Source organism: Penicillium verhagenii, assembly GCF_028828195.1.
Source record: "Penicillium verhagenii strain IBT 33310 chromosome Unknown utg000005l_segment0_segment0, whole genome shotgun sequence".
Lineage (NCBI taxonomy): Eukaryota > Fungi > Ascomycota > Eurotiomycetes > Eurotiales > Aspergillaceae > Penicillium > Penicillium verhagenii.
Genome location: NW_026643169.1, coordinates 4099665 through 4127186, shown reverse-complemented (window position 1 = coordinate 4127186; position 27522 = coordinate 4099665). Strand labels below are relative to the sequence as shown.

The 27522-nt window shown below is 48.5% G+C and overlaps 10 protein-coding genes across 10 annotated transcripts; 3 read left to right on the top strand and 7 right to left on the bottom strand.

Moving 5' to 3' along the window:
• Nucleotides 1-1985: 1985 nt before the first annotated feature.
• N7466_005043 (CDP-diacylglycerol-serine O-phosphatidyltransferase) lies at nt 1986-3022 on the bottom strand (the record flags this gene model as incomplete). Its single annotated transcript, XM_057164440.1, has 5 exons — nt 1986-2354; nt 2427-2671; nt 2736-2773; nt 2843-2900; nt 2956-3022. The coding sequence occupies 5 exons, from the start codon at nt 3020-3022 to the stop codon at nt 1986-1988; spliced, it is 777 nt and encodes a 258-aa protein (XP_057023121.1).
• Nucleotides 3023-3555: 533 nt separating this feature from the next.
• On the bottom strand, nt 3556-4346 carry N7466_005042 (H/ACA ribonucleoprotein complex subunit GAR1/NAF1; the record flags this gene model as incomplete). The annotated part of the gene is made up of 3 exons (XM_057164439.1): nt 3556-4005; nt 4061-4209; nt 4277-4346. 3 exons carry the CDS (start codon nt 4344-4346, stop codon nt 3556-3558), a joined length of 669 nt encoding a protein of 222 aa, XP_057023120.1.
• Nucleotides 4347-4590: 244 nt separating this feature from the next.
• On the top strand, nt 4591-7228 carry N7466_005041 (threonine--tRNA ligase THS1; the record flags this gene model as incomplete). Its single annotated transcript, XM_057164438.1, has 7 exons — nt 4591-5732; nt 5795-5826; nt 5882-5979; nt 6088-6422; nt 6485-6713; nt 6780-7023; nt 7074-7228. The coding sequence occupies 7 exons, from the start codon at nt 4591-4593 to the stop codon at nt 7226-7228; spliced, it is 2235 nt and encodes a 744-aa protein (XP_057023119.1).
• A 772-nt stretch (nt 7229-8000) lies between these two features.
• Nucleotides 8001-9558, top strand: mpkA (mitogen-activated serine/threonine-protein kinase SLT2; the record flags this gene model as incomplete). The annotated part of the gene is made up of 5 exons (XM_057164437.1): nt 8001-8113; nt 8215-8347; nt 8419-8485; nt 8551-8865; nt 8927-9558. The coding sequence occupies 5 exons, from the start codon at nt 8001-8003 to the stop codon at nt 9556-9558; spliced, it is 1260 nt and encodes a 419-aa protein (XP_057023118.1).
• A 785-nt stretch (nt 9559-10343) lies between these two features.
• On the bottom strand, nt 10344-12527 carry N7466_005039 (uncharacterized protein; the record flags this gene model as incomplete). Its single annotated transcript, XM_057164436.1, has 2 exons — nt 10344-12226; nt 12371-12527. The coding sequence occupies 2 exons, from the start codon at nt 12525-12527 to the stop codon at nt 10344-10346; spliced, it is 2040 nt and encodes a 679-aa protein (XP_057023117.1).
• Nucleotides 12528-13259: 732 nt separating this feature from the next.
• Nucleotides 13260-14526, bottom strand: N7466_005038 (metal homeostatis BSD2 family protein; the record flags this gene model as incomplete). Its single annotated transcript, XM_057164435.1, has 3 exons — nt 13260-13838; nt 13923-14414; nt 14503-14526. The coding sequence occupies 3 exons, from the start codon at nt 14524-14526 to the stop codon at nt 13260-13262; spliced, it is 1095 nt and encodes a 364-aa protein (XP_057023116.1).
• A 294-nt stretch (nt 14527-14820) lies between these two features.
• Nucleotides 14821-15293, top strand: N7466_005037 (ubiquinol-cytochrome c reductase complex assembly factor 2; the record flags this gene model as incomplete). The annotated part of the gene is made up of 2 exons (XM_057164434.1): nt 14821-14835; nt 14916-15293. The coding sequence occupies 2 exons, from the start codon at nt 14821-14823 to the stop codon at nt 15291-15293; spliced, it is 393 nt and encodes a 130-aa protein (XP_057023115.1).
• A 350-nt stretch (nt 15294-15643) lies between these two features.
• Nucleotides 15644-20674, bottom strand: N7466_005036 (uncharacterized protein; the record flags this gene model as incomplete). The annotated part of the gene is made up of 12 exons (XM_057164433.1): nt 15644-15869; nt 15921-16379; nt 16447-17059; nt 17134-17198; nt 17271-17461; nt 17531-17643; nt 17704-18027; nt 18085-18247; nt 18301-19004; nt 19068-19301; nt 19366-20407; nt 20465-20674. The coding sequence occupies 12 exons, from the start codon at nt 20672-20674 to the stop codon at nt 15644-15646; spliced, it is 4344 nt and encodes a 1447-aa protein (XP_057023114.1).
• A 928-nt stretch (nt 20675-21602) lies between these two features.
• On the bottom strand, nt 21603-23225 carry N7466_005035 (3-oxoacid CoA-transferase; the record flags this gene model as incomplete). The annotated part of the gene is made up of 2 exons (XM_057164432.1): nt 21603-23096; nt 23163-23225. The coding sequence occupies 2 exons, from the start codon at nt 23223-23225 to the stop codon at nt 21603-21605; spliced, it is 1557 nt and encodes a 518-aa protein (XP_057023113.1).
• Nucleotides 23226-24449: 1224 nt separating this feature from the next.
• On the bottom strand, nt 24450-27500 carry N7466_005034 (uncharacterized protein; the record flags this gene model as incomplete). Its single annotated transcript, XM_057164431.1, has 1 exon — nt 24450-27500. The coding sequence occupies one exon, from the start codon at nt 27498-27500 to the stop codon at nt 24450-24452; it is 3051 nt and encodes a 1016-aa protein (XP_057023112.1).
• Nucleotides 27501-27522: the final 22 nt, after the last annotated feature.

Genomic DNA, 27522 nt, shown 5'->3' with positions numbered 1-27522 from the left:
TATCTTTCATAGTACCAAAAGTGAGTCCAGTCTATCGACGTTATGCATATATCTGGACGTGGCCCACCACATCCGCGAGAATCACATCATTTCACCGGCCACTTAGCCAAGATCAAAACATTTGAACAAACACTGGCTACATATCTGTACACATCGTAAATATACATGTATGGCAACATCGACCAACATTTGAGCATTCTAAAACTTGGAACCAAGACCTCTCAGCGGACCCTGACTCACCACCAATGTATTTCGAGCCTGTGGCGCTCACTAGCCCGGTCCCAATCCGCGCAAAAATAAATATCTGGAACCGGGCCCCTTGCGCCGAGCCAACAAAATTGAAAACAGTTGACTATACAAAAACCATAACCCACATTTTACGTCCGTACATAGTATGTAAAAAAAACATTTCAAAAACCAACATTGAAAATTCTGATCTGGTCTCTGTGGCCTCCATTACCTCGCATTACATCCAGTATAACAGGCCAGTTGGGGTCTTCGGCTGTTCTGGACTGGAAACCCTTAAAGTGGATCGTTGACTTGGCATATGGGGCCTTTGGTCAGGGTCTAGAACCACTCCATTGTCTGTTGGCGTGGGGTTTCGGACTCTGATGTATCTTTTTTCACTCCGTACCGAGTGTACAGTACACATGTATTCATTAATAATGTGGTATCTCAGAGACAGATCGTTCTAGAAGTATTCGGGCCGGAAGACTCGGATTACAGAGATGGGGGGATATGAGATTGTGGCATTTGATAGTACAATGCGGATTCCGATGATACCCGCTGGTTCCCCTGAATAAACAGTCTGTCTTCTGTGGCTGTTGCAATGGAACATGACATCTGGAAGGAGACCGTGGGCGGAGTGGAGATAAATATTAGGAGCACTTGAGGTATAACCTGTATGGAGTTTTGAACATCCATTGGTACAAACTACCCAGCTGAACGCGCCCGTCCAAACTTACTAGATGGCAAGGTATGTGGCAGATGATGGCCATATAATCAATTAAGCAGGTGTATCGAACCTTCTAAGGAAGCCTACTATGTACCTACCAGGTCATGGGCCACAAAGCCATGGATTTCCCAAAAGCCAAGTGTTGGCCTATGAAAATTTGAAGCGGAGGAACCACGAAATTTACAATGGAGATGAAGCTTACATAGGATATGTAGCCCTGGAGACATCTGGAGATTCCTGAGGTCATGCCCAGACTGATGTGAGGATGTAGGATATGACAATATGCATATTACAGTTGACCGACCGTCACCTTTCCAGGTGGTAGTGAATACATATAGGTATGTATACTTAAAACATGCATGTGGATTGGGTATTTGTCAAGGTTACAAGGTTCTTGTTAAAACCTTCTGAGAATTATCAAGATGACCTAGGAAAGACACCATGTGCATGTGCCCAGGTGAGGATATAAAGTTATATCTTCGTTAGTTGGCTGGTGATCATATCATGCATGTACATAGAAGTCAAATTGGATCGTAAACTCAATATTTGAAGTTTTCAAATCGGAATGATAATATCCACCTCTTGCCTTTCTAGGCAGCCCAGTCGAATACACATGACCTCGGGACCGGGCATAGATCAAGACAAGTAGTAAATTGAAGAGAAGCTAGGCCTAAGAAGAACAGAGAAAAGAGAAGGACGCTATCTGCTGAGTGATCTTAGGCCAATTCCCCGAGGCTCTTTTTATGCAGATATGACGGAGTCAGTGGCCTGCAGGCATAGGACAAACATAATCATAAATATCAATTAGAAACTTCGTGGACTACGCTTTCATTTTTTTAATCACTTTGAAAAAAAGTTTCTCCCCATAAATCGTTCTCAATTAAGTAGACTGAGATGATTCGGCTTGGCTATAGACAAAAGAATTCTCGCGTTCTTTATTTTCGTGGTCACTTGTCACACTGTTGAGACAAGCCCAGGCATTCCAAAATTAAAATGAAAAGCTAGATCACCCGACCAAATTTGACCTCATTTATGGCTTAGGGATGTGGATGGTCTTGCTGACCATCGCGCAACCATGCAGGGCAAACAGCAAAGCAGCGGGGTGGAACTCGAAAGCGGTGCCTTCGGCAATGAGTCCGAAGGGAATGTTGTCGTGGGTCCAGCTATTAGAGACACAGTAGGCCATAAGGGCGGCAATAGAAAGAGTGGTCGGGATGGGTGTGCCCTCGAAGTACTTGGACTTGCCGCTCTTATCCTTCGGCAGAACAGCCACGGTGACGTTGAATCGGGCCAGACGAGTGAGACCACACAGAACAAAGAAGGCCAAGATGAGGTGGTCGACGTTTGTGCGGATACCGAGCGCAAAGGCGGCAGCTGCGGGAGCGAGGCCGAAAGAAACCTGTAGCGCACCCCCAAAGCGTTAGTGCGTGTACCATGGAAATTGTTGGGCGAACCGGATAATTTCTCCTACCAGATCTGCGAGCGAGTCTAATTCCTGTCCCATCAGGGATGACTTCTTGCGCCAGCGTGCAATCTTTCCATCCATGAAGTCAAAGAATAGACCAAATGGCATAAAGGCGAGAGCAGCCCAGATGGCACCGTAGTCTGTAGGATCTCCGAGACAATAGCGCATGGACGAGAAAACTGACATGACTGCTCCGACGATTAGCATAATGTCAAATTTAGAATAAGGCTGGAACTTGCCTCCGCAGAAACCTGTAAGTTATAGTCAGAAATCTAGTTCAATTGTCATCACTCTGGGTCGAAGAGAAACACTTACCATTCAACTCAGTAACCAGATCGGCAAGGTGGAGAGCTCTAGTAGCGAGCAACGTTAGAAGAGAGCATTGCAGAGTAAGCAGCGGCAGGTAGACTTAAAATACTCACTTCACCATGCTAAAATGACCGTGCTCTTCAGAGAGAAGCATCTTCTGCTTTTGCTGGCCTGTAACCTGTGAGCGGACATTTCACGAGGGGTGCACTGTCGATCGCAAACTGACCTCCGTCGTTTGAAGGCGGGACGCTGCTGGGCTCGCTCGACGCCATAGTCGATGTTCTGCGAGACATGCTCAGGGAAGGACAGAAAGAAAATACAAAAAGCGGGATAGAAGACGATTTCTGGCTCCAGAAATGTCAAAGGGTTGAGGAAGTTAAAATCACCGCCAATCCTGCTTCGAGTGTTGACGGACGCACAGATTCGTAGAGCGGTCAACGTCATTTCCCGAAAAGCAATAACCGCGAGGCGGTGCACACTACGCCACATTCCAGCCACATGCTCTTTGATTTGTCCGTCAAACTGTAGCAGTTCTTTGTCAGTAGTACTAGACATCTGGAGTTAACTAACTAGTTACTCCTAGTATTTGACCTTCTTATTTCATGATCACTTGTATAGTAGTTAAGTGAGAGAGTTTCTCTTAAGAAGAAGAACGGGAGCAGCATATATAGAACAGATTTTATGACTGGATATATTCTACAGTCTCTGCAGCCAGAGAAGCAGTTATTGTGTCAGGATGCACAAGAAAAAAAGAAGTATTCCTGCAAAAAAAGCTCCCGAATCCCCCAAACGCCGTAAGAAGACACAATAGTCAGGCAGCGATATCTTAATAGCGACCACCGCTACCACCACGGAAACCACCACCACCACGGGGAGCACCACGGCCACCACCACGAGAGAAGCCACCGGAGCCACCGCGGCCACCAAAGCCACCGGAACCTCCACGGGGAGCACCGAAGCTACCACCACGGCCACCACCACGGCCACCGAAGCTGCCACCACGGGAGAAACCTCCGGGGGCACCACGGCCACGGCCGCCAAAGCCACCGCGGCCACGGGGAGCACCGCCACGGGCACCACCGGCACGCTTGACCTTGGGTCCAGGAGGAGCCTTGGGCTTGGGGAGGAACTTCTCCAGAGGGAGCAGCTTGTCGCCGCCAATGAAGACCTTGTCACCAGGCTTGAATGAGGAAGCGACAATGCCGTTGCTGGGCTTCACGGTGAAGTAAACGTTGTTGATTGCGCCCAAAACTTCCTCAACTCGACCAATTTCCGACTTTGGGATTGTTAGTATGCATTGCCTGAATTGGGGGATGCGATCGACAGCATACCTTGTTCTCGAGGTAGATCGGAGCGTTGAAGTAGGGAATCTTGGGGTTGATAGACTCGCAGACGAGCTCTCCCTCACAATCGTGCTTGAAGGAACCCATTTCAAAGACCTGGGCTGGGGGGCCGAACGACGGCTGGAATCCTCCGCGACCTACCCGGAAAAAATTTCGTTAGCTTCAATTCGGTCCCTAAATTGGTTTCGCGGGGAAATTTCTTACCACCACGACCGCCGAAACCACCCCGGTTGGCACCAGTGCCGAATGAGCCACGGCCACCACGGAAAGACATTGTGCTGGATGGTTGATTTGGAGGTTGGACTTGGGCGAAGAAGTTTTCGGGTGGAGGAAACTTCATACGGTAAAGCGTCGCTAGCCAGGGCAGATCACGGTCACATGACTCACCGCCCGCCCCTCCCATCACCAAATTGACTCACATTATTTTCCCAATCGCGATTAGAAGATCAGATACCTCTAGGTCCCATTTCTATTCTCCTCGGTCAATTCCTTTGCTTCACCCCCCGAGGGACTTGAAAATGGCCTCCGAAGCCCCCAAGGATCTCCCCGTGCGGCCTGCTGCCGAGGCCCAGAGCAAACCAGCTGCTGCTGCCCCGCCAAACGATGCCAAAGTGAAAAAGGCCCCCGCCCCCGACGTCCTGCCCGAATGGATGATTGAGCGCAACAACTTTTTCGAAGAGCTCTGGCAGAAGCATCTTGAGAACACCAAAAACCGAGATCATCCTGAGATCAACGTTACCCTCGACATCGGTAACGGCAACCCCGCAACTCAGGTCCCCGCGAAGGCCTACGAGACCACCCCTGGCTCCTTCCTGCGTGACGTGCCGAAGGATATTAGCGCCAATGTCGTTGTTGCAAAGGTCAACGGTGAATTGTGGGACCTCAACCGACCTCTCGAGGGCGACTGCACCGTGTCCTTGGTTCCATTCAGCGACCCCGAGGGTCGCTCGACCTTCTGGCATTCTGCTGCTCACGGATTGGGCGAGGGTTGCGAATGTGAATACAACAGTCTCCTATCCCACGGTCCCCCGACTGCGCAAGGTTTCTTTTACGATATGGCCATGCCTGAAGGTCGTGTCGTCCGAGAGACTGACTGGCCGGCGCTTGATAAGCGTGTCCAAGCCGTTTTCAAGGAGAAGCAGGCGTTTGATCGGTTGGATGTCTCAAAAGAGGATCTCCGCAAGATGTTTGCCTACTCCAAGTATAAGCTGCACTACATTGACAAGTTGGTCACTGGTGAATCGAGCACAGTCTACCGCTGTGGTACCCTGGTTGATCTCTGCCGTGGACCCCACATTCAAAACACTGGCAAAGTAAAGACGTTTAAGATTATGCAAACGAGCGCGGCTTACTGGCTAGGAGACCAAAGCAATGAGTCTTTGCAGCGTATTCGTGGTGTTGCATTCCCGGATAAGAAGGGAATGGCCGATCACCTGAAATTCCTTGAGGAGGCAGAGAAGCGAAACCACTTGAGAATTGGCAAGGAGCAAGAACTTTTCTTCTTTGATGATGTTTCACCGGGTTGTCCTTTCCTTTTACCCAACGGAACCAAAATCTTCAATGCTATTCAAAGTCTCCTCCGGTCCGAATACCGGAAGCGTGGATACCAAGAGGTCCAAACACCCAACATGTATGATGTGGGCATCTGGAAGACCAGTGGGTAAGAAGCCCTCTTGATTATATGCTATCACTATGTGAAGTGTTGACTAACGGCGTGAACAGACATTGGCAACATTACTCTGAGGACATGTTCAGTATGGAACTTGAAAACTTCTGATATATGCCTGTCAAATACTGACAATTTTATAGAGCTGAATGTTGAGAAACGCGAGTGGGCTCTGAAGCCAATGAACTGCCCCGGTCACTTCATTTTATGGGGCCACCGCGTCCGATCATGGAAGGAGATGGTACGTTTACTTTGAGAACAAGGATCAATTCTTACTCGACGGAGTCGCTTGAGCATGATCTTTGGAGCGTTGGTCTTTGGTCTTTGGCTAACCGTGTGTGCAATTCAGCCCCTCCGCATTGCGGACTTTGGTGTGCTCCACAGAGCTGAAGCGAGTGGTGCCCTTTCAGGAATGACCCGTGTGCGCAAGTTCCAACAGGATGACACCCACATCTTCTGTACTCAAGATCAGATCACGTCGGAGATCGAAGGCTTGTTCGATTTCTTACAGTCAATTTACGGTCTGTTCGGCTTCACCTTCAAGCTGAAGTTGTCTACTCGCCCTGACAAGTACCTGGGTGAGCTTGCGACATGGGACTACGCCGAAGATCAACTCAAAAAGGCCATGACCAAGTTCAAGGGTGACGATTGGATTATCGACGAGGGTGACGGCGCTTTCTACGGGTTTGTTTTCCCCCGGGGGGTTAGGAATTAGGCCTAGTTTGAAAGAGACTGACGAGAAGTAGGCCCAAGATTGATATCACCATTGCGGATGCCCTGCAGCGTGAGTTCCAGTGCGCCACTATCCAATTGGATTACCAGGCCCCGATCAACTTCAATATGCAGTACGTCACCAATGAGAAGGGTGAGAAGAAGACGACGGAAGAACCGAAGGAGGGTGAGGAGGCACAGGCTAAGAGCAATCCCAATGAGTTGCCTGCTGGTCGTGCACGCCCCGTCGTCATCCACAGAGCGGTAAGGCCAAGTCCAAAAAGTTCAATGCTCTTGATCAACACCGATATTGACATATTTGTAAAATAGATCATCGGTTCTTTTGAACGCTTCTTTGGTATTCTTACGGAACATTTTGCTGGCAAATGGCCCTTCTGGTTGAACCCAAGGCAGATCTTGATCGTTCCCGTGATGCCGGCTGTCTACGGCTACGCTGAGGAGCTACAAAAGATCTTCCAGGCTGATAAATTGAATGTCGACATCGATGTCAGTGGCAACACCTTGCAGAAGAAGATCCGTACCGGGCAGATCCAGCAGTACGGCTTCATCTTGGGTAAGTGTTCGTTCTTGATTACTTTGGCTCTCAATACTAATATGTTGCAGTTGTGGGAGCAAACGAGGCGGAAACTAGATCCGTCAATATCAGAAACCGCGATGACCCAGCGACACAGAAGCAGGGTATTATGATTCCCCTTGAGGAGGCACGGATCAAGTTCAAGGCCTTGCGTAAGGAACGTCGGTTGGAGAACGCTCTTTAAGATGGGAATTCGAGAAGCATTTGATACGAGAAGGGGTATGTAGAGATGTGTCACCGATTTACGAAAAGAAATGAAACAAATACGTGAATCCAGTGAATCATTGGACGTAGAAATCCTGATAGGTACTAGTAGTAGGAATTCAGATACTATCAAAGGGAGTTCTCAGATCGATTGTGGTTGCGCCAGAAGAGGTGATGAGATCATATCGCCCCTCTTTGTTTACCCCTTTCTCATACCGCATTACTTGTTCAATTTACTTTAATTATCTACTACTGTTTACTTAATTAACTCGTAGTATATTTCTATTATGTAAGATTGGATTGAAGAATAAGTGACATTCCAGTGGACTCTGTATAATACGAGGTACGGTAGGGCTGATTAGCAAAATGTTACTATTGGACCAGAGGATCGGCAACAAAGAGAAAGAAGAGAAAAGGAGGTCTATACTTGGTACTTTCATTGAAAGAGAGAAGCAAGACAAAGTCGGAAGAATAAATCTATTCATATCAAATTTTTTTTAATATATTAAATATAATTTCTTTTGTATATTATGAAACGTTGATGATTTTCTTTATACTTGCGTGGCCTTAATTCCTTGGAACCCGACACTCCGATCACCCGCGGGGACTGCGGGGCTCTTGTTTCTCATCACACGTCGAGTCCCCTTTTTCAATTTCGTGTTCTCGACTTTTTCTTTCGTTTTTCATTCTTGATCCCCTTAAATTCCCTCTATTCTTCTTTTTCCCTCCCTGGCGCAGATTTCCTTTCCATCATGGCTGATTTACAAGGTCGCAAGGTCTTCAAGGTCTTTAACCAGGACTTCGTCGTGAATGAGCAGTACAATGTCACCAAAGAGCTGGGCCAAGGTGCATACGGTATCGTCTGGTACGTTCTCTGCTAGAAAATCTGTTTTCCCGAAGCTCGCGTGGTGGTGTTATTCCTGGTGGTGGTGTGGGGGGTGCCTAGAGCTGACGTCGTTCCAATAGTGCTGCGACCAACATTCAGACTGGTGAGGGTGTCGCCGTGAAGAAGGTCACCAACGTTTTCAGCAAAAAGATTCTCGCCAAGCGAGCCCTGCGAGAGATTAAGCTGCTCCAGCACTTCCGGGGCCACCGCAATGTACGTCGCTCTCCCCCCTCCCCCTTCCGCCGATAACATGATCTCAAAGCTGACTCGCGACCCCTCCTTAGATTACATGCCTCTACGATATGGACATCCCCCGACCGGACAACTTCAACGAAACATATCTCTATGAGGGTTTGTGGCATTCTGTTCCATGCATGATATGTATGCGATGGGAATGTGTTCTGACAATTTTATAGAGTTGATGGAGTGTGATCTGGCGGCCATCATCCGTTCCGGACAGCCCTTGACCGATGCGCATTTCCAATCCTTTATCTACCAGATCCTTTGTGGTCTCAAGTATATCCACTCGGCCAACGTGCTGCACCGTGACTTGAAACCCGGTAACCTGCTTGTCAATGCCGACTGCGAGCTGAAGATTTGCGATTTCGGTCTGGCCCGTGGCTTCTCCATTGACCCCGAGGAGAACGCCGGTTACATGACCGAGTACGTCGCGACAAGATGGTACCGTGCTCCGGAGATCATGTTGAGCTTCCAGAGCTACACCAAGGCCAGTACGTTATAACCAAAAACCCCCCAAGTCGAACAATTTTTCCCTAACAACCCGAACTATAGTCGATGTCTGGTCAGTCGGATGTATTCTTGCCGAACTCCTGGGCGGCCGTCCCTTCTTCAAGGGCCGTGACTACGTCGACCAGCTGAACCAGATCCTGCACTACCTGGGTACCCCCAACGAAGACACTCTTGCGCGCATCGGCTCCCCCCGCGCCCAGGAATACGTCCGCAACCTGCCCTTCATGCCCAAGATCCCCTTCCAGCGCCTGTTCCCCAACGCCAACCCCGATGCCCTGGACCTGCTGGACCGCATGCTAGCCTTCGATCCCTCCTCCCGTATCTCCGTCGAGGAAGCCCTCGAGCACCCTTACCTGCACATCTGGCACGACGCCTCCGACGAGCCCACATGCCCCACCACCTTCGACTTCCACTTCGAGGTCGTCGAGGAGGTCCACGATATGCGCCAGATGATCCTCGACGAGGTCATTCGCTTCCGTAACACCGTGCGCGGCCAGTCCCAGGCTCACTCCGCTCAACAACAGCAGATGTCTCAGCAGACCAATGTTCCCATCCCGGAACAGCAGGGCGGCTGGAAGGCCGAGGACCCCAGACCTCAGGAAGCTGCCGCCGGCGGTGGCCACCTGAATGACCTGGAGTCTTCGCTGCAGCGTGGTATGGACGTGCACCACTAATCCTCTTTTCTCTTTTTGGTTGTTGTTGTAGTTGTAGTTGTGAAGCCCTTCCTTTCCTTTGGCCATATTGTGTTTTCTTCGTATTCAGCTCGGTTCGGCTCGCCTACTCTGCCAACTGCACTCGGTCTCCTACCCACCCCCTGCATGTCGATATAATGAATTAGCAAAGAGATACCTCCGAGAGAAAGGCTGGACGGTTGCATGATTTGTTTTCTTCTTGATTCAGATTCGTCTTCGTGCTTTCCGTTTGTTTTTGTTGTGGATTCCGCTTGTCTTCCGCTTTTGCGTTCCTTGTTGTATCTGGTCTGCTGATCTGTGTGTTTATGGGTGCTCAAGCTATCCTTGGGGCCTGAGTCCTTTTTGGTTTACTAGTAACTCATGATTTGAGAGATTTGTGTTTCCCTCTCCCTGCCTACCTTGGTTTTTTTTTTTTTCTTTCTGTGGATCGGATAGATAGATGGTTTGTCAGTGGTCGAAACACATCAAAATGTGAAAATGTCAAAATGTAGATTCTGGAAATACTGAGGTGACTTCTTGTTTGGCTCTTGGTAGTGATTCTCTCCACTGTGCATCTAGAAATACCAGTGCCATATGAACCCGGAAGATGGAAAATAAAACAAGTAAAGACGCTCTCATATGCTAGGATGGTATGTAACGCTAAAGCTAACCACAACAAACCGACCCGCAAAGCTAAGACCCCAGCTAAAAGGTATAAATAGAAAGCCATAAAACAAGCAAGACCAGGAACCGTCTTTAATCCCATCCAAAAAACCGACTTATCAACATCAATGGTAATATCCTCTCCACCAAACAGCCATACAAGCCGACACGACCAAATCCAACATCTTAATCCCCTCATCCTCAATAATCAACTTCCCCAACTTAGCACTCTTCCCCCGCATCCCACCCCCAGCAAGCTCTCTCGCAAGGGAAAAGTCCAATCGATCCTCATCCGAATCCACACTACTCGCACTCGTACTCCTGCGATGAAAAGGCTGATGCCCAAATCTATTCGATTGCTGCTGCGCAAACTGGCCCGCGCGCAGAGACGTCCGCCGCAAAAGAGCAGCAGGGTTAAATTGTTGGCGATGTGAGTCAGAGGCGTGTGAAGGCGTTGAAGGAGTGTCCGGATTTGGACCAGAGTGGGCGCGTGGACGAGCATAGTTATTTGGGTTCAGGAACTGAGAGAGCGAGGCGCGTTTGGAGGATGGAGTTTCTGGGTTTGGAGGGTCGTACGTGGATGAAGGGGAGGAATATTGGTTCGAGGCTGTGGGAGTTCGTGACGCGGCGTGATAGTGTAGGTTTGCTGCTTGGAAGGGGGTGTTGAAGCGGATCTCGGCAACTGTGACGGCGGGGTTCGGTTCGTTCTCGCCAGGTTGAGGTACGCCGATTGGGCCTTGAATCATGTGTTTACATTTGAGACTTCGGCCGTTGACGCTGCTGGCGAAGGTGCAGGTGCCGTTCCAGGGGGAGTTGAAGACGTAGTAGCCGCTCTTCAGTTTTGAGGCGCTGTCGTGGCTGTTTCCGAACTCGGAGTTTGCGCCTGAGTCGTCAAAGGGCTTGGAGACGCAGAGTTGTCGGTGGAACTTGCGAGGTCCAAATGACTGTGGCTGTTGTGGTTGTGGTTGCTGCCGCTGCTGCTCGCTAGCTTGGTCGGCGTGTAGTGGAGGCGCAGGAGGTACGGAAGATCCAGAATTGCGCATCAACCCCGCGGGGAGGTTAGCAGCTAGACTAGCAAGCGAGAGCGGCTCGTTAGAGCCAGCAAATCTATTATAACCGGGCGTCGCGATATCAATCTCAATGGCATTGTGATCCATATGCGGGGTTGAGATCGTCGCGACGTTCCACTGCGTACCAGACGCGGGGTCTCGCCGAATAAGTGTGAGACGAAAACCTGCATTATTCCTTGGTGGATGCTGTGCCTTTCTTGGTCTAGGGGATGACCGTCCGGTGCTTCTTGACGGAGACCCCATGCGAGGTTGTGTCGAGCGTGGCGGTAATGGCGGCCTATTCGCATCAAGACTATGTCGCCCCGCGGCGAAAGCCTCATATCTCTCTCGCGATGACTCCTGCCCCTGGCCACTAGATGCCTGTCCCGCGTATGCGCTCCGCCTGTTTTCCGTTTTCGCTTGTGTTTCGTTGCCTGGATGACCACTGAATGGCTCCTCGCTAGGCGGCAGAGGAGGTAACGGCCGCCGTGAGATGGGACTTTGAGCCGCGGGCTCCGCAAGTGTCTTTGTAGGGTCGTGGCTTGAAACTGGGAGCGCATTGGTGACAGGCGTCCCCGAGAAAGATACATTCTCTGCCGAAACCTGCGGCATATGCACCGGTCGTCGTGACGGCAATACGGGAGGATTGTTGCCTGCCGGGGTGGGGGCATTGTCTTGCGACAAGGCAGGCGCATTATCTGAAGCTACCTCTGCACCACCCACGGGTTTCCTTCGGGGGTGGTTCAGACGGGCAAAGTCCCGTTGGGCAGGGTCATCGTGACCTGCAGCCTCGAGCTCCTCCCTCCGTAGCTGTATTTCCTGCTCGCGTTCCTCCTCGACCTGCTGCAGTAGTGCGTCATCCTCAGGTGTTGCGACGTGTAAATAGAAAAGCGATGCGTTGATAGCCTCGGCAGAGACACTGGATTTGGTGGGCGGTTTAACGGGGGAGAGGAAGATATCTGTTCGTGCGTCATGCGCTGGTCAGCTTATCTGTACTAGACGCTCCGATAAGGCCAAGGCCTTGAATTTGCAGTGCGGGGGAAGAGAGAGAGAGGTGAGCGTATCTAGAGAGTGCCCTCTTTGAGTAAATAGGTCTCACGTACCTTGACTTCCAGGAACCCGGACTATATATAGAACTAAAGGGTCGAGCTTCTCGTGTGTGGGATTACGCGGGTAGGCGGGGGGATTGGATGCGATGGCGGTGATGGATGACAGGGAGCGAGCCTCGACGGGGCCTTGTGTTGCGGCCACAGTAGACATGGTGAGAGGCACGGCTGCAATGCGCCGGCCGTGGAAGTCCGATATTAACGCGACGGAGTAGTATGGTTGTGAGAGAAAGGTTTAGAAATGGGGTATGGAGATCCAAGATGTTTATTCCGAGTAAACAGAGAGCGAGAGCGGGTCCTGTTCGGTAGTGGGCGGCAGGGCCTTACGAGATTTATTGACATTTCAAGTTATTTACGGAGCACAAGGGTCTAATGATGCCAACGTAACACTGTGGCCTGAAACCCAAGTGTCAAGACTCACTTATAAGAAGCAAGGGTTCCGTTGCGAGTGTTGGATCGTGGCGCAGTACGCGGCCTGCGTACTAGGCAACGGCAATTGATTACGTTTGAGATCTACATCTTCTCTAGCCACACTAAGTACACTAGTCTAGGTATGCTTATCTATAGTATACTATAAGGTGCTAATACAATCTCTCAAAAATTCACAATTGTCAAAGAAAATTGATGCGTTGACGTATTCAACAGTTGGTATCTCCCGCATGGCTAGCTACAAGGCTATAGATAATAAAAAAAAGGTAAGACGCACGATGCATAGGAGAATAATATAATAAAGGAGGGGATTCTCCACAAAATGGGGGGGTGTTCATACAAATGAAAGAGAAGAACTCCAATCCTGTTAGCGCCGCAAATGAAAGATCCTATGCCAATTCCCCTTCCAAAATAAAACAGAAAAAAAAAAGAAAAAAAGAAACCAATTCCATGGACATTAGACGACGGTCTCGGACCGTTCTCCCTCGGCAATGATGGGTACACCCAAACCGCGATCTGGACTCTGTAAAACAAGCTGCTCATGGCGGCGAGCTCGCAAGAAATCGCTGACAGCTCGGATCAGGATGAACCAGCCGACAATCATAAGAACATAAGATATCCATTCGCTGGTACTGATACCGGCCATGGAACCACCATCGCCTGCAGTATCACCAACAGTGTTGGGATCAAAGTTATGGCTGTTGGGGTCGGGTGGCGGAACGTATCCATCACCGCCACTACTTCCATCAGAAGTGGAAGTGTCGCTGCCTCCCTTCATGTAAAAACCGTATTGAACAAGGGTAAGGCCGAGACCCGCTCGGCTGCCATTCTTTGCGGCGTGGGTGGTGTGGAGCAAATAAGTCAGGAGGAAACCGACCAGCTGGAATGACATAGAAATCATCGCATTCCAGATAAATGAAAAGAAAGATCCAACAGGAAGTCCATCAACGTAGACTTCATCGGAAGAGATGCCGGGGGCGACGATCGTGGTCTCCCAGTAAGGTGGGGTTGCGTCGGCGGCCGCTTCTTCATAAGACTAGAAAGATTCACATGATTAGAACCCACATCATTGGTATTCTCAAGGGTAGAGGAGTATTATGGAGTATGTATAATTACTCACAGGAGGCAAGTCTTCATTCTTTTCGCCCCGTTCTGGCTTCGCCGCGAGATTGGCAAAGACACCGTCATTTGATGGCGCGACCGACCGACTATTACCCGATGAAGTGGTAAAATTTGGTAATATGGTTGGCCGTCGAGATATCGCTGATGCAGCAGAGCGATCTTGACTCTCGTTTCTAGATACTGACGAGGATGCCGCAGTGGAGGTTTGTCCGTTGTCCACGGGACTATAGGGATCCGGGTTGGCACGCATCAGCCGCTGACGATCATCCGGCTCTTCATCATCGTCAGAGTCATCTTCGCTGCCAAAAGCATCGGCCAAGGCATTATCATCTTCATCCTGTCGAATAGGATCGCTATGCAGTAGTCGCCTCGATGATGGCGACGAAGACCGGGAACGGAACGAGGGAGGCGGAGAGTGTGGTGATAGATTTGATCGGGTAGGATTCAGCGGATAGGAGTGGGTGTTATCCTCTTCATCTCGGGCGTTCACCTGTGGTTATGTTAGATCGGATCAGAATCGTTATCTGGGGTGGCCTCGAGGATCCGGACTGGGGGGATCAGCGGGGAGGATGACGAACCCGGGAATAGCGCTGCGAGCTCATGACGAGCTGAGCGTGAGAGGAAGAAGAGAAAACAGGATTAAAAGGGCACAAGGAAAGAAAAGCGATCTAGGGAAGGAAATGAATAAGGGTGAGAATGGAACCCTGGAAGTGTCGACAGATGGAAGCGCCGGGTTCCGTAATCGTTCTAAGGCAACAGGGAGCGCCATTTGATGCCTGAGGCGGTCAGGGATTACAAATGAAAATGGATTCACTTTTGATGATCTTTTGATGCTTTGGACGATTTGGTCATTTTTATACATTTGACAAAAAATAACCCCTATCTACACATCCACCATGGCTAATCCTCCGGTATGCTTACAATGCAATTGCTCTACGCGCATTTATTTCCCATGATCAATTGAAACTCATGACACTAACACACCTCCCAGCGCACCATCCAAACACGCCTCACCCACCTCCTCAAACACTGGCCTGTAGACAAAGTTCGCCCGACCTCTGTCTCCGTGCAAACCTATTTGCAAGCAGCCTTGGGTCAAAAGCCAGAGATCGAGCCCAAGAAATCCAAGCGCGACCCTGATGCCGTACCCTTCAGACAGCCCGTGATTTCCGAGTCCTCCGCCAACGCGTTGCAGGCACTCCTCGAAGACCGCTTTTCCCGTCGCTATCCAATGTCGAAAAATATCCGGTACCCAGCAAGTGACCCAGATCACTATGATAATGTTGTGCGCGAGTTCGAGGAGGCACCGGATCGCGACTGGATGGGTCGGGTACGGGCTCGCTTGAGTGGATTGTTCCGGTTGTCATGATAAGAATTGCGATCGATTTGACGATTCTCTCCCACCGCGTTCATGGTGTTCTTTGTATAAATGGGTCTGTTTGATTTCTTTGACTTGAGGAATATCTCCTTTTGATATCCCTTCTTTTGGTACTCGGGGTTTTTATGGGATTGCATTGCATGTACTTGTATTTGTACCGTCATTCTACGGGATCGGACTGTATCACTACTGTATTTACGAGAAGAAAAAAAAATTACTTAATCTGTGAGAAGAGATAATCTTTAAATGAAACTAGAATATCAAGTATCCGAATTTGGCTATGTACTGCATTGTCTCCCAAATTCCAGCTGCCCTTTCCGCTTTGGGGATCAGATCATCCCTTACATACTAGTCTCTTTGATGAGACCATAAAGCTTCTTGAACTCCGTTTCCGCTCCTAGCAAATTCGCCGGGGAATCATTCTCGATAATGGTCCCATCTTTTATGACAAGAACCCGGTCGTATTGCTCAATGTGCGTAAATCGATGGAGTACGGATAGAACGGTTTGAGGCTTGAAGTGCTTGGCTATTACCTTCTGCATAATATCTTCAGTCTCCAAGTCGACGCTGCTAATAGTCAGTGTAAGAACCTTTGTTTACGGCGTAGATCTAACGCACCTGCCCGTGGCCTCATCCAGGATGAGGACATGAGATTGAATAGTCATAGCTCGGGCAAGTGCCAGTAGCTGCTTCTCTCCCACAGACCATTCGGAACTCTTCAGCTCCATATATAATCCTCCGCCAGAGCTTATTCTGTCCCACAATCCAACAAGTTTGATAGCCTGTTCAATACTTTCGTCCAAAGCACCGTGATGGGGATCCATATTCAATCGAACGGTTCCAGGGAAGAAGAATTGATCTTGAGAGACAACGCTCAAAGATGAACGAATAGAATCTGGATCTAGTGCCGTTAGGTTTGTACCGTCAATCTTAATACTTCCCTCTTGAATCTCCATCATCTGAAGAAGAGCAAGTATCAATGATGTTTTGCCGCTTCCTGATTGTCCGCAGATTGCAATCTTCTCCCCGGGGAGGATATTCAATGAGACGCCCTTCAGGGCTGGAGCGGTAGAAGGACTAGTTGAACCTCGGTTAATAAAAACAACAACTGGATAAAATCCAGAAAGCAAACATTGTCGCTTACCCGTATGAAGCAGTCAGATTTTCAATGTCAATGGCTCCTTTGGAGAAGGCCGCCGTCGCGGAGCGAGCATCAAGACCAGATTCCGACGGAGTGTCTTGCATGAAAGTTTTCACGCGGTAGACAGCCCCGATAGAAGTCTCCAGTGATATCCAAGTATTGATCAACTGGGTCAGAGACTGATTGAAAGTCATGACCATGTAAAGCGCGACACCAACAGAGCCTCCAGAAAAGTTTCCACGCAGAGATGCAGTGATTGCGATAAGAACAACGGCCATTCCTCCGGAGATCAAGTCGAGAACCAATGTCAGCCACTGCTGTATACAGAATAGCATGTAAAATGGTCTTTGTGAGTGTCGAAAGTTTTTCTCGAAGGCTTCCTGGAAATGAGAACGCCAGCCAAGTGCCTTGAGGATTGTGACACCTTGCATTGCTTCCAGAAAGTGGGAAACAAGATGGGACTTGGCTTCAATATCCAACAATCTTACTTGGCGTGATGTTCGCAAGTAATAGATTTGTACAAGACATAGAACAGCGAAAAATACTGGCATTGATGCAGTGAAATACTTGCCAAAAATGCAGATAATCACAAGCTTTGTGAGACAGCTCGCGGCACCTGTTTTGTTTTTACGGTGTTAGTTAGCAAATCATTATGTTTTGTGACGATCTAATCAGCAGCATATAACTTACTTCCCACCACATTAATTGCGTCAGCAGGTAAGTTCATATCAATGAGCGTCATGTCTTCGCTGAATCTAGGTTACTTATCAGCGAAGATTCCATTAAACGAGAGGTCAAATGGACTTGTTGGTAAAACTTGTACCTACCGATTGACTAATGATCCCAAGTCGGTGCTGTAAAGAAAGTGGAAAGGTGCACTATACGTATCCGGGACATAAGCATGGCTGAATTCAAAGTAAAGGCGAGAAAATGTAAGAACACCCACTGGAGGACCGTTTTCAAGAGATCTGCGTGCATTCGTATGGCAGTTCGATTGATGATTTTGATGAACAACAACCTTTAAAATGTCAGTTTTTCCAATGATACACCTTTCGTGTATAAGCTGATAATCTTACCAGCAGCCGACCATTAATCCACAAGAGGATGCTACCAAGAATGCTGCATACACGGAAAGATACATGCCAACATGTTCTTTCTGCGTCTGTTCATCGGCGTTTGACCATTCTTGAATCCAAACAGCTGTAGTCGTAAACCTTTTAGCATAAGTATATCAGGGCAGAACATCGCACTTTGACTTACACGACACATTTGAAGAAGCAGATTCAAGAACCATGGCTCCAATGAAAGCCACAACAAGACCAATACCAGACCTCTGTAGGTAAAATCGATAGACACCAGATCCTCCCTTCTGTCTAGACTTGTCTTCTTCTTTCTTTTTGGAAATTTTTTCTTCCTTCTCTATCGTAGACTCAATTGAACTAGGTTCCTCCAGGCACATCTCAGCCGGCTCCTCTTTAAATGATTCTGGCTCATCTATGTCAAGTTCTTGACAAGAGACAATTTGACTGCTGAGGCTTTTATCTTTAAGACTGATTATCTTGTCGGCAAATTTGAACAACCGAGCTATAAAATTTTAGCATTCTTTGGTCTCCGAGTCTTGAAACAAAGAAGAGGGCTCACGATTTTGTGTTGTGATAATGACTGTCCTGCCTGCTTCCCGGAAATAGCCATTTTTGCTGAACAGTTGCTTTGAGATATAGCCGATGGTCTTGGAGTCAAGCCCGGAGAATATGTCATCACAGATAATGATATCTGCTTTGGAATACACTGCCCGGGCAAGGGCCTTTGAGAAATTAATCAGAAGAGGCCTCTTCAAAGGACGCAGATGAGGCTTACAATACGCTGCTTTTGGCCACCACTCAAGGTCACACCAGCGCTGCCGCACTTGAAAATATCACCTTGTGGAATCTTTTGAAGATCACCTTTGAGACAACAGATCTGTAAGGTGAAGTCATACCACTTTTGATCAATTTGGCCCCCGCCGGTAATATTCTTGCGGATAGTATCATTGATAATCCAAGCATTTTGAGGACAGTAAGCGATTCGTGCTGCATTTACCTGCATTCTACCGTTCAAAAGAGTTGTTTCACCCATAATGCTTTCCAGCAAAGCGGATTTTCCAGCTCCAGTTGGACCATTGAGGACCGTGAGTGACTGCTTTCTTATTTCCAAATTAATATTCTGCAGGACTGGGTCCGAATCAGAAGACCACGAAAAGGATGCATCTTGGAGAACAATTATATTCTGATCCATTTTCTCCGCCGTCTCTGGACCGCACTCGTTGGTATCATTTTTCTGATTAGAATGGCCTGTCGGTGCATTCCGGATGTAGAAATCTTCAATTCGAGTGAAGCATGCCTCGGATTGAAACAGACCAGGGAAAATTTGAATCAGTTTGAGAAGTGGGCCTGTCAATAAGCTGATCAAAGAGAGTGAAGTAAACGCACGAGCGGACAGTAGGTAGTCATTTCCCTTGACAATTGCGATTATTGTATAAACCAAGAAAGTCGCGAATGGTGCCAGGTCCGTTGGAATATTGGCTAAATGGTGATTAGCATTTGCGGATCGGGAAAAGTTGACATATGGATGAAGCTTCAACTTACATATAGTGATTGTCCAAATCAACAGCTCCCGAAAGCGCTGCGATGTCTGCAGCTCTGCTTCGCGCAACCCGAGCACAAGAGCAGAGACTGCCTTGTTTAATCCCAGCATCTTCACGGCCTTGATATTTCGAAGAACGCCTACAGTCCCAATCACTCTCCGCCCAATTCGTTCAACCCAGAGTTTCTGACTGTTTTTAAATCGTTTGGAAACCGGCAGCGAGGCCGCAACGGACACTTGTGATGGTTAGTATGATTTATTAGAGCATGTAGAAGCAAGGAAAGAGGCAGGTGACCATACAAATGCATATCAGAGCGGGTACCACACAGGCAGCCCCTAGTTGTCGCTCAAGCAGCCAGATGGCGATAATTATCTCAACCACACTAGCCCAAGTCTCATGAAAGCTGTGTAGATTCTTGACGATCCGATCTACATCAACCTCCATAAGCGTGACAGCTTCTGACTCGTTGACATCTACCGTTCTTGATCGCATTAGCTTTTCGTGAATCATTGAGACCAGTCCTGCTCGCATGATCGTAACGAAGCGGAAAGCTTGGCGCCAATAGATTGAAGTAACAATCGCCATCTCAAAGTACAATAAGACATAGGCCCCGATCAGTCCTTGTCCAGAATAATCAGGAGTCGAAGTAGGGCTGCTGCTAACATAGTCAACAGCGGCTGTGATCAGAAATGGTTGACAGAATTTGAAGGCAATCAAGACTAGACGAGGAATGATTGCAGACAAAAAAGGTAATAGATATGCCCGCAAAGTTGCTCGCAATAGACGATGTTTCTTTGGCTCGGGGGCAGTTTTATCCCATGCTTGCTGTAACTTTTCTCCCGCGAGCGATGCAAGCAACCTGTCATCCACATCGGGTAGGTCATCTACCTGCAAGGCAACGCGGTATCCGTCTCTGAAGACAGAATTGGTCCAGATAAAAAGACTCTTACCCCAGAGCCCGTGGACTTCTTCCTTGCTAGCTTTGTCTCTAACTTCCGGTAGTAAGACGGACTCTTTGGTCATTGACTCTGCAAAGGCTGCCAAAGTCGTCAAAGTGAATATAACTGTCCACAGTGTCCGACAGGTCGGATCCGAGTGGATTAGCCATAATGAGCGAAGTCTTGGAATAGACAAAATGCTGCCTAGTGAGAAGTACAAAGAGAGTAGGAGGGAGGGGCAGATCGCGCGCTGATCTTCAAGAAACGAGAGTACAATGGCAACGCCAGTGGCTATAATGTCGAGAATGGAAGATGCCAGCGAAAGGTTTGTAAAGAGGGTTTCATTTCGGAGGCGAAAACTCAGGAAGACAATGTTCAGAATCAGGAGGAGGATAAGGATGATCTGATTCAAAATGTGACTTAGTGGATATATTCAACTACGTTTGAGTGTCCAACCTACCAATTTGATGATAGCGAATCGATACGAGCTCAGCTTGGTGGTTTCTCTTTGCCAGATGATTATCTGGGGTGTGGCCAGCAACAGGAACAAGCTCGCGGGTAAAAGTGAAAAGAGAGCATCTTCAAACAAAAGAGTAAAATCAAAAGCACGACAGGCTGAGTCCACCCGGACGGCAAAGATGTTGTCACTGTTGGGCGAACAAGACAACATGGTGGATTTTTCCGTCCAAGGGACAGCAGAAAAAAAATATATCAGACCTCTTGGCCTATTTGTCTTTAATGAAAATTGCAAAATCGAGAGAGGTTATCAGAAAGAGGCGAAGCCAGCATCTAATATGAGCAGTAGATGCATGAGCATAAGACTCGGCTTACTGGGGACTCAAATGAGCACTAAGTAGTGAAAGAATCCACGAAAATACTAGTAATCTTGCCTTAGCGTATTCGGCGTAAGCGACGCGTCCCCCGTACTAGCCGAGCTGAACTTCCCACCTTACTGTCGTGTTTTTTAATGCTCTTATCTTCAGCCCTATGGATTAGATACCCTTAAATTCAAATAGATCCCTTCGTGTCCAGAAAGGCGACCAGAAATGCTGTTAGTGGATATTCAAGCTCAATGTGCATCTTGGCTATGCTAGCGCCGGTGGGGGGGGGGGGGGGGGGGGGGGGGGGGGGGAATAAGCAATGGGCCCCATGCGGAGTTCGGATTCGCAAATTTAGGCTGCAGCGTATGTCACATGAGATCGTTTACAATCCCGTTATCAATACTTATCTCGGGGCTTGTTATTTGCCGGGATTCGTTATGACATCCCCCAATGGCGACTCTTGGGCGTTAACCATTACGGAGTCCGTCGGGGGCTTTACTAACCACCTGGTCCCAGCATAAACCCATCTCGTGGCCTTCCAGATGTTGTCGTGTTACTTGAAAAAGCTAACATAAATCTGTCAGCACCTTACTCATACTTGCACTGCAGAGTACAATTAGTACTACTAGGATCAATACATATTAATACTAAATCCACAATCTTTGAAGAAAATCCAGTATGTTAGAACTAATAGTTTCTTATGCACAACAGATATGGTATGTAACGCTTCAACAGCAGAAAATCAAATCAGAAAATCAGAAAATGTACCTTTTTTTTTTATAACATGGGCTTCAGGTCATCAGAAACCTTGAAAGGAGCCTCCGTCTTGGCAAGGACTTCCTCAACGGTGACGCCGTCAGCAATCTCAATCAAGGTCAAACCATCGGTAAAGTCAACATCGAAGACACAGAGATCGGTGATGATGCGACTGACACAAGCAGGTCCAGTCAACGGGAACTCGCACTGCTTGACAATCTTAGGGTTGCCCTTCTTGTCAGTGTGCTCCATAGTCACAACGACCTTAGTAGCAGCTGGGTTCGACACCAGATCCATGGCACCGCCAAAGCCCTTGATCTTGCCAGGCAACATCCAATTTGCAAGGTCACCCTTGGCGCTAACCTGCATGGCTCCCAGGATGGTCAGATCAATCCGACCAGACCGGATCATACCAAACGACTCGTCACTACCAAAGCACGAGGCACCAGGGTTCAGCGTAACGGTCTCCTTTCCGGCGTTGATCAGGTCGGCATCCTCTTCGCCCTTCTTGGGGTAAGGTCCCAGTCCCAAAATACCATTCTCGGACTGCAAAGTCACCTCAACGGAGGGGTCCACAAAGTTCGGCGCCAGCATGGGCATACCAATACCCAGGTTCGCATACATGCCGTTCTTAAACTCCTTCGCCGCACGACGGACAATACGCTCGCGCTTGTTGGCAGTATCGCCACTGCCCAGCGCGGAGGTATCCTCACCCTCCTCCTTGGCAAATGTGTACTTCTCAATCTTCTTCTCCGTCGTGCTCTGGATGACACGCTTCACATAGATACCTGGCAGATGGATAGCGGCGGGGTCGATCTCGCCAGGCTCAACGATGTGCTCTGCCTCCACGATCGTCATCTTTGCATTGCGACCCATCGCGCCGTTGAAATTGGCCGCGGCATAACGGAACTGACAGTTGCCGAGTTTGTCCGCTTTCCACGCCTTCACGAATGCATAATCACCCTTGATAGCCTCCTCCATGACATAGCTCTTTTCATCAAACACCTTCACGTCGCGTGGCTGGCTGTATAGCGCGACGGTACCGTCGGCATTGTGCTTCAGTGGCAGGTCACCGGTCTGTACAACGGTTCCAAATGCCGCGGGTGTGTAGAAAGCAGGGATACCGGCACCACCGGAGCGACACCGCTCCGCAAGGGTGCCCTGTGGAGTAAGCTCGAGCTCAATCTCTCCTGTCAGGTACATGCGCTCAAAGGTCTTGTTCTCGCCAACATAACTAGCGATCATCTTCTTAATTTGTTTGGACTGCAAGAGCAGACCGAGACCTGAGCCATCAACACCTGCATTGTTGCTAGCGACCGTGAGTCCGGTGATAGAGGAGTTGGCGCGCACGGCGTTAATTAAAGAGTCGGGCACTCCGCATAACCCGAATCCACCGGCGAGGACGGTTGTGTTCGATTTCATGTCCTTGACAGCTTCTTCGGCCGAGGCGATGACTTTGTTGATTGCGGCGCGGCGGACGGTGCTGGAGAAGGAACGCGCGAGGAAGCGCTGGTGCTGTTGTGGCGAATCGAATTAGCCGTGAATCCAAATGCCAGTCATTCCGCGGGGAAAGAAGCTTACCTTGGCTGGATCAGCAGAGAACTGCCGCGCAAGGCGCATGCAAGAAGCCACTTGGGAAGGCATGGCTGCAGAAATGTGTAGGTAATGCAATTCAATCTTCTGGGGGGGTGTTTCAAGGGTGAATGAGAGACAGGAGGTCAACAATGCATTCCGAGAGGAGAGCTGCGGGTGACATCTTATATAGTTCCGGGGGCGGCAAGAATCCGCAGTTCTAGACTTGCTTCCCCGCAGAGCCAGGCCGCCTCCCCCAGACTTTCAAAGTTGATACTTTTTAATATTTTTGACCGAGCACAACGAAGCTTTGCAATTTTTAACTTCATATCCAGTAGTATGATAAATTACCCTACATCTATCTTGAATTTTATTTTTAATATCATCTCTTATGGAGGAGGAATGTCGTCTTCCATGCCAGTAACAGCCGAAACTCCCACCCGCAACCGATCCAATTCCGATCCGCGGGCCGCATATGCTGAGTCATAGATCCGGTGACGGGACCATGGGTCTCCAGGAGTAGGACATGCGCACCCAAATACTGAACATTTGAAGCGATCCAAAAAGAATCTTTCAAGAATGAAAAAGACAATACAATAATAAAATAAATAGGAAATTGAGATTATAAAATAAAAAACAAAAGCAAGAAAAAAACAACAGCCGCTTCAGATAGCAGGCGATCGCGGTAACCACTGCGCCATTGTGTCAATCGACACAACCAGGATTCGAACCTGGGCACCCGAAGGAAATCGCTGTGCTTGTACCTTACGCTAAGCTGTTGTTGAGTTCCTTTTTACAAACTTTGACCTATAACCCAACAACACAACGGGTGCAAGGTAAATTCCAACACCAACACAGTTTGTATTAATTCGCGAACTTTCAATCCTCCTTATTTGTTGCAATATGATCGATAGCTAATTTATTGATTTATTTGTTCTGACCTTGAAAAATGCATAGACCTTCCAATGCTCCAAGTTCAACTTCCAGACCTTGGAAGTCGAGGTGAATATATGTAGCATAAGTAACATCCATTTATATATTTATATTGTGTAGTATTCAAACCTGACATCTGGATGTGAAGTTCATGTGTGCAACATTGAAGGCTGGAAACATTTGTACTCAACATTGAATGTTCGCAACTTAAATTTGAAAGCTACATGAATGACAAAGTGAATGTTTGTTACATACATGTACTAGAAAATGGTTCAGTTTGTGTTGGCAAAATCACATAAAGTTAACATTTCAAATTAGAAGCAATATCCCATCCTACAACGTTCAAATGTTCCCTCGGTCCCTCTATGCATCAGAATCCGAGTCGGAGTCTTGTTCGGCGCTCACATTAATCTTCCCACCAGTATAGTTGGGCTGGTAATTTGGTTGAAATGGGGATGGCGATCCCTGGAAACCGACATCCCTGCGTGATTGTGCGCTCCCATCAATATTAGAGTTGGATCTCATTCGCGGATCATGTTGAGGGGTCTGGAACAGGCGTCCCTGGTGCATCGGTGCCCCATGCCCTTGGTGTCCGCCATATGAATTTCCCGCAGAGAGCGTCCAACTCTGCTCTTCCATTGAGCTTTGATGACTGTATGATCCTGACGGGCCTTCATTCCAGCCTTGCTGGTGACGGAAAGGATCTGGAGCACTTGACAAGTCCTGACTCTTCTGTGGCTGAAGGTGATGCGCGTGGGTTGTGAACGACGATGATCCTGCGGGCTGCTCGGACGAGGGCCGGACGAAATCTGCACGCTGCCCTCGTTGGAACATTATCTCCGACGCAAGTCGGCCCTTGGCCTCGGCTAGGTATTCTTCAAAGCCCAAGCTCGCTTTGGCCACGACATCAAAGTGTCGTGGGTTGATATCAAAAGATGGATCATCGAGATCTGTGCTAGGTGTGGTTGCAACGCCTGGTTTGGCCTTCTCGAACTGCGCCAGTGCAGAGGCGATGAGAAAGGCATTACGGATCTGACGTCCATTCCATCGTCCCTTCCCGTCCATATTGTTCCGGAAATGGTTCTTTGCAAACTTTCGGATCCCACGCTCATTAATGGTTAGCGGCGGCTCGTTATTCATACTGGCACGTTGCTCTTCAATGATTTTCAGACGGTCCATGTTGACCTTCCAAATTTCCTTGGTGTGTTTCTCGTTGAGATGCGGGTAGTAGAGAGTGATATGGATACGCGATTTGAACGCTTCATCGATCCCACCGGGGAGGTTTGTGGTAAGGAACAAAACACCATCGAAGTATTCCAACTCACGAAGAAACACTGAGACCAAGGCGTTCCGCTCTAGAGCCATTGGGGTTCTCTCTGATAGAAAGACGTCGGCTTCATCCATGAGCAAGATGCAATCCCACTTCTTCCCTAGTCGGAATATCTCTTTCAAGTTCCCTTCGACTTCGTTGGATTCTATCCCCAAATTTCCACAAGTCACCGGTAAAAGTGGCTTTTTCCAGAAATGTGCAATTTGCTCCGCTGTGGAAGTTTTACCCACCCCCGGCACGCCGTATAAGAGAATGATAAGCCCTCGTCCTTTGTTCGCAATAAAGTCTTGGTCGATGTTGGAGGCTCTGTGTCTCTCGCGTAGATCTTTCTTTTGGAAGTGCGAGTCGATAAGCCCGTTCAGCATAAGTTTATTGTGCGGGTCAAGAACGAGCTTTGAGTCGTTCATGTCATTACTCTTGATCAGCTCCAGGTTCTTGATGTCGAGTGCCAGGAATTTTCGTTTCTCCAACACATATCCAAACACTCTGCGCGGGAGCAGTTCAAAGTCCTGTTCTTGCAGGTGATATTTCTCGTGCTTGAATTTGAGCCCGTGAGAGAGGAAAGGATCGGTCTCAGAGCAATATGTTAGTTTTTGCAGTCGCGAATACTCGTTTGTCCAGTATCTGGTCTTTTTCGATGTCCCCTCGCTTTTCTTTCCGACAATTACCCATTCCCAGAAGTCGTATGTGTCGGGATCTCGTTCATTTGGCACATATTTGGGGAATTCCCAGTCTGAAACCCACCGGGGGTATTTGCTAGTTGCCTCGGCCATGTCTACGACGACATCACCAGAGACATACTGCAGCTGAGAACTATCATCCCCCGTCTCGAGATCAGCGCCCCAGCCTAGATGAGTGAGAAGTCCTTGTTGGTACTCCACAAACTTCTTCCCCTGGGCACGTGTGTCGACTCGAATCTGCTCGGCATTCTCAAGATATTTGAGAGGAAATACCACCAAACTTGAGATCTCTTGTTCTCCATCGTAGGGCGGGATCCAGAACTTTCTCTTTTGACAGATGTAATTCTCCCCGTCATAATCAATGGCATATGCCTTGACCAAAAAGCTATCCTTTTTGTCCTTGCCGGCCCTCTTGATGCGATATAGCCGCCACAGACGTTGATCAGTTCGACGGATTAAGGCGTCTGGGTTGGTCCTGGATCCTTTTTCCGCACCTGAGACGAAGAGGGTATCACCTAGCTTGAAGATGTATGGTAGGTATGCAAACCTAATCTTTGTGCCATTCTTCGGTGAAAGGGGGATAACCTCATCCTCGAGAAACTGAAGCAAAGTTTCCATCAGAGGAGCAAGCTCAGTAGGTTGTATTTTGTTGGGGTTGGTCTCTTCGGTGGCATCGGCTTTATCATCGCCTTCCACATCACCACTCGCTTTGGATTCATCCTGCTGAGTACCCAAGGCCTCTTGTAATTCATGCAGCCGCATTTTGAGCTTGTCATAGGCATTGACTAAAGGGTCAAAAGGATGAAGAAAAGTCAGACTTTCGGAGAATTTCTCCGATTTATCTAGGACTTTCATTACTTCCTCTACCAAGGGCACAGAGTTGATTCGAATCCTCGCCATCCATGCATCTTTTTTGTACTCATTCTTCTCCATCATGTCGCGTAATCCCCTTTCGGCGTCACCATTTGGTTTGTCGGGAACCCAGTCACTCTCCTCTTTTTCCGCAGCCTCCAACGTAGTATTGACCATGGCTGCCTCTACCACCGGGATCTCGGTCTGCATGGGAAACCGGTTGACGAAATTGATATAATTAAGCTTGCGCGCCTTTGGAACGATCACACAGGTGGGTTTCTCCTTTTTCTCCTCTTTCTCTTCTTCTTTCTTCTCTTCGGTATTGTCGTCATCTCTGGAAGTGTCACTGGAGCCCGCTTCACTTGGGGTTCCGGTCTTTTTCCGGGAAAGCTCCTCGAACCTCTTTTCGAGCTCGGCTAGTCGCTCCTCGAGGGTTTGAACATATTTTGACTGGCTGTCACCAGCCTTGAGAATAATGTGTGGTTGGTCATTTGTATCATCGGAAATAGTGTGCACAGCACTATCCTGGTGAGGAGGGTCGGCCGTTTCCATTGAGTCGGTTGCAATATGTGAA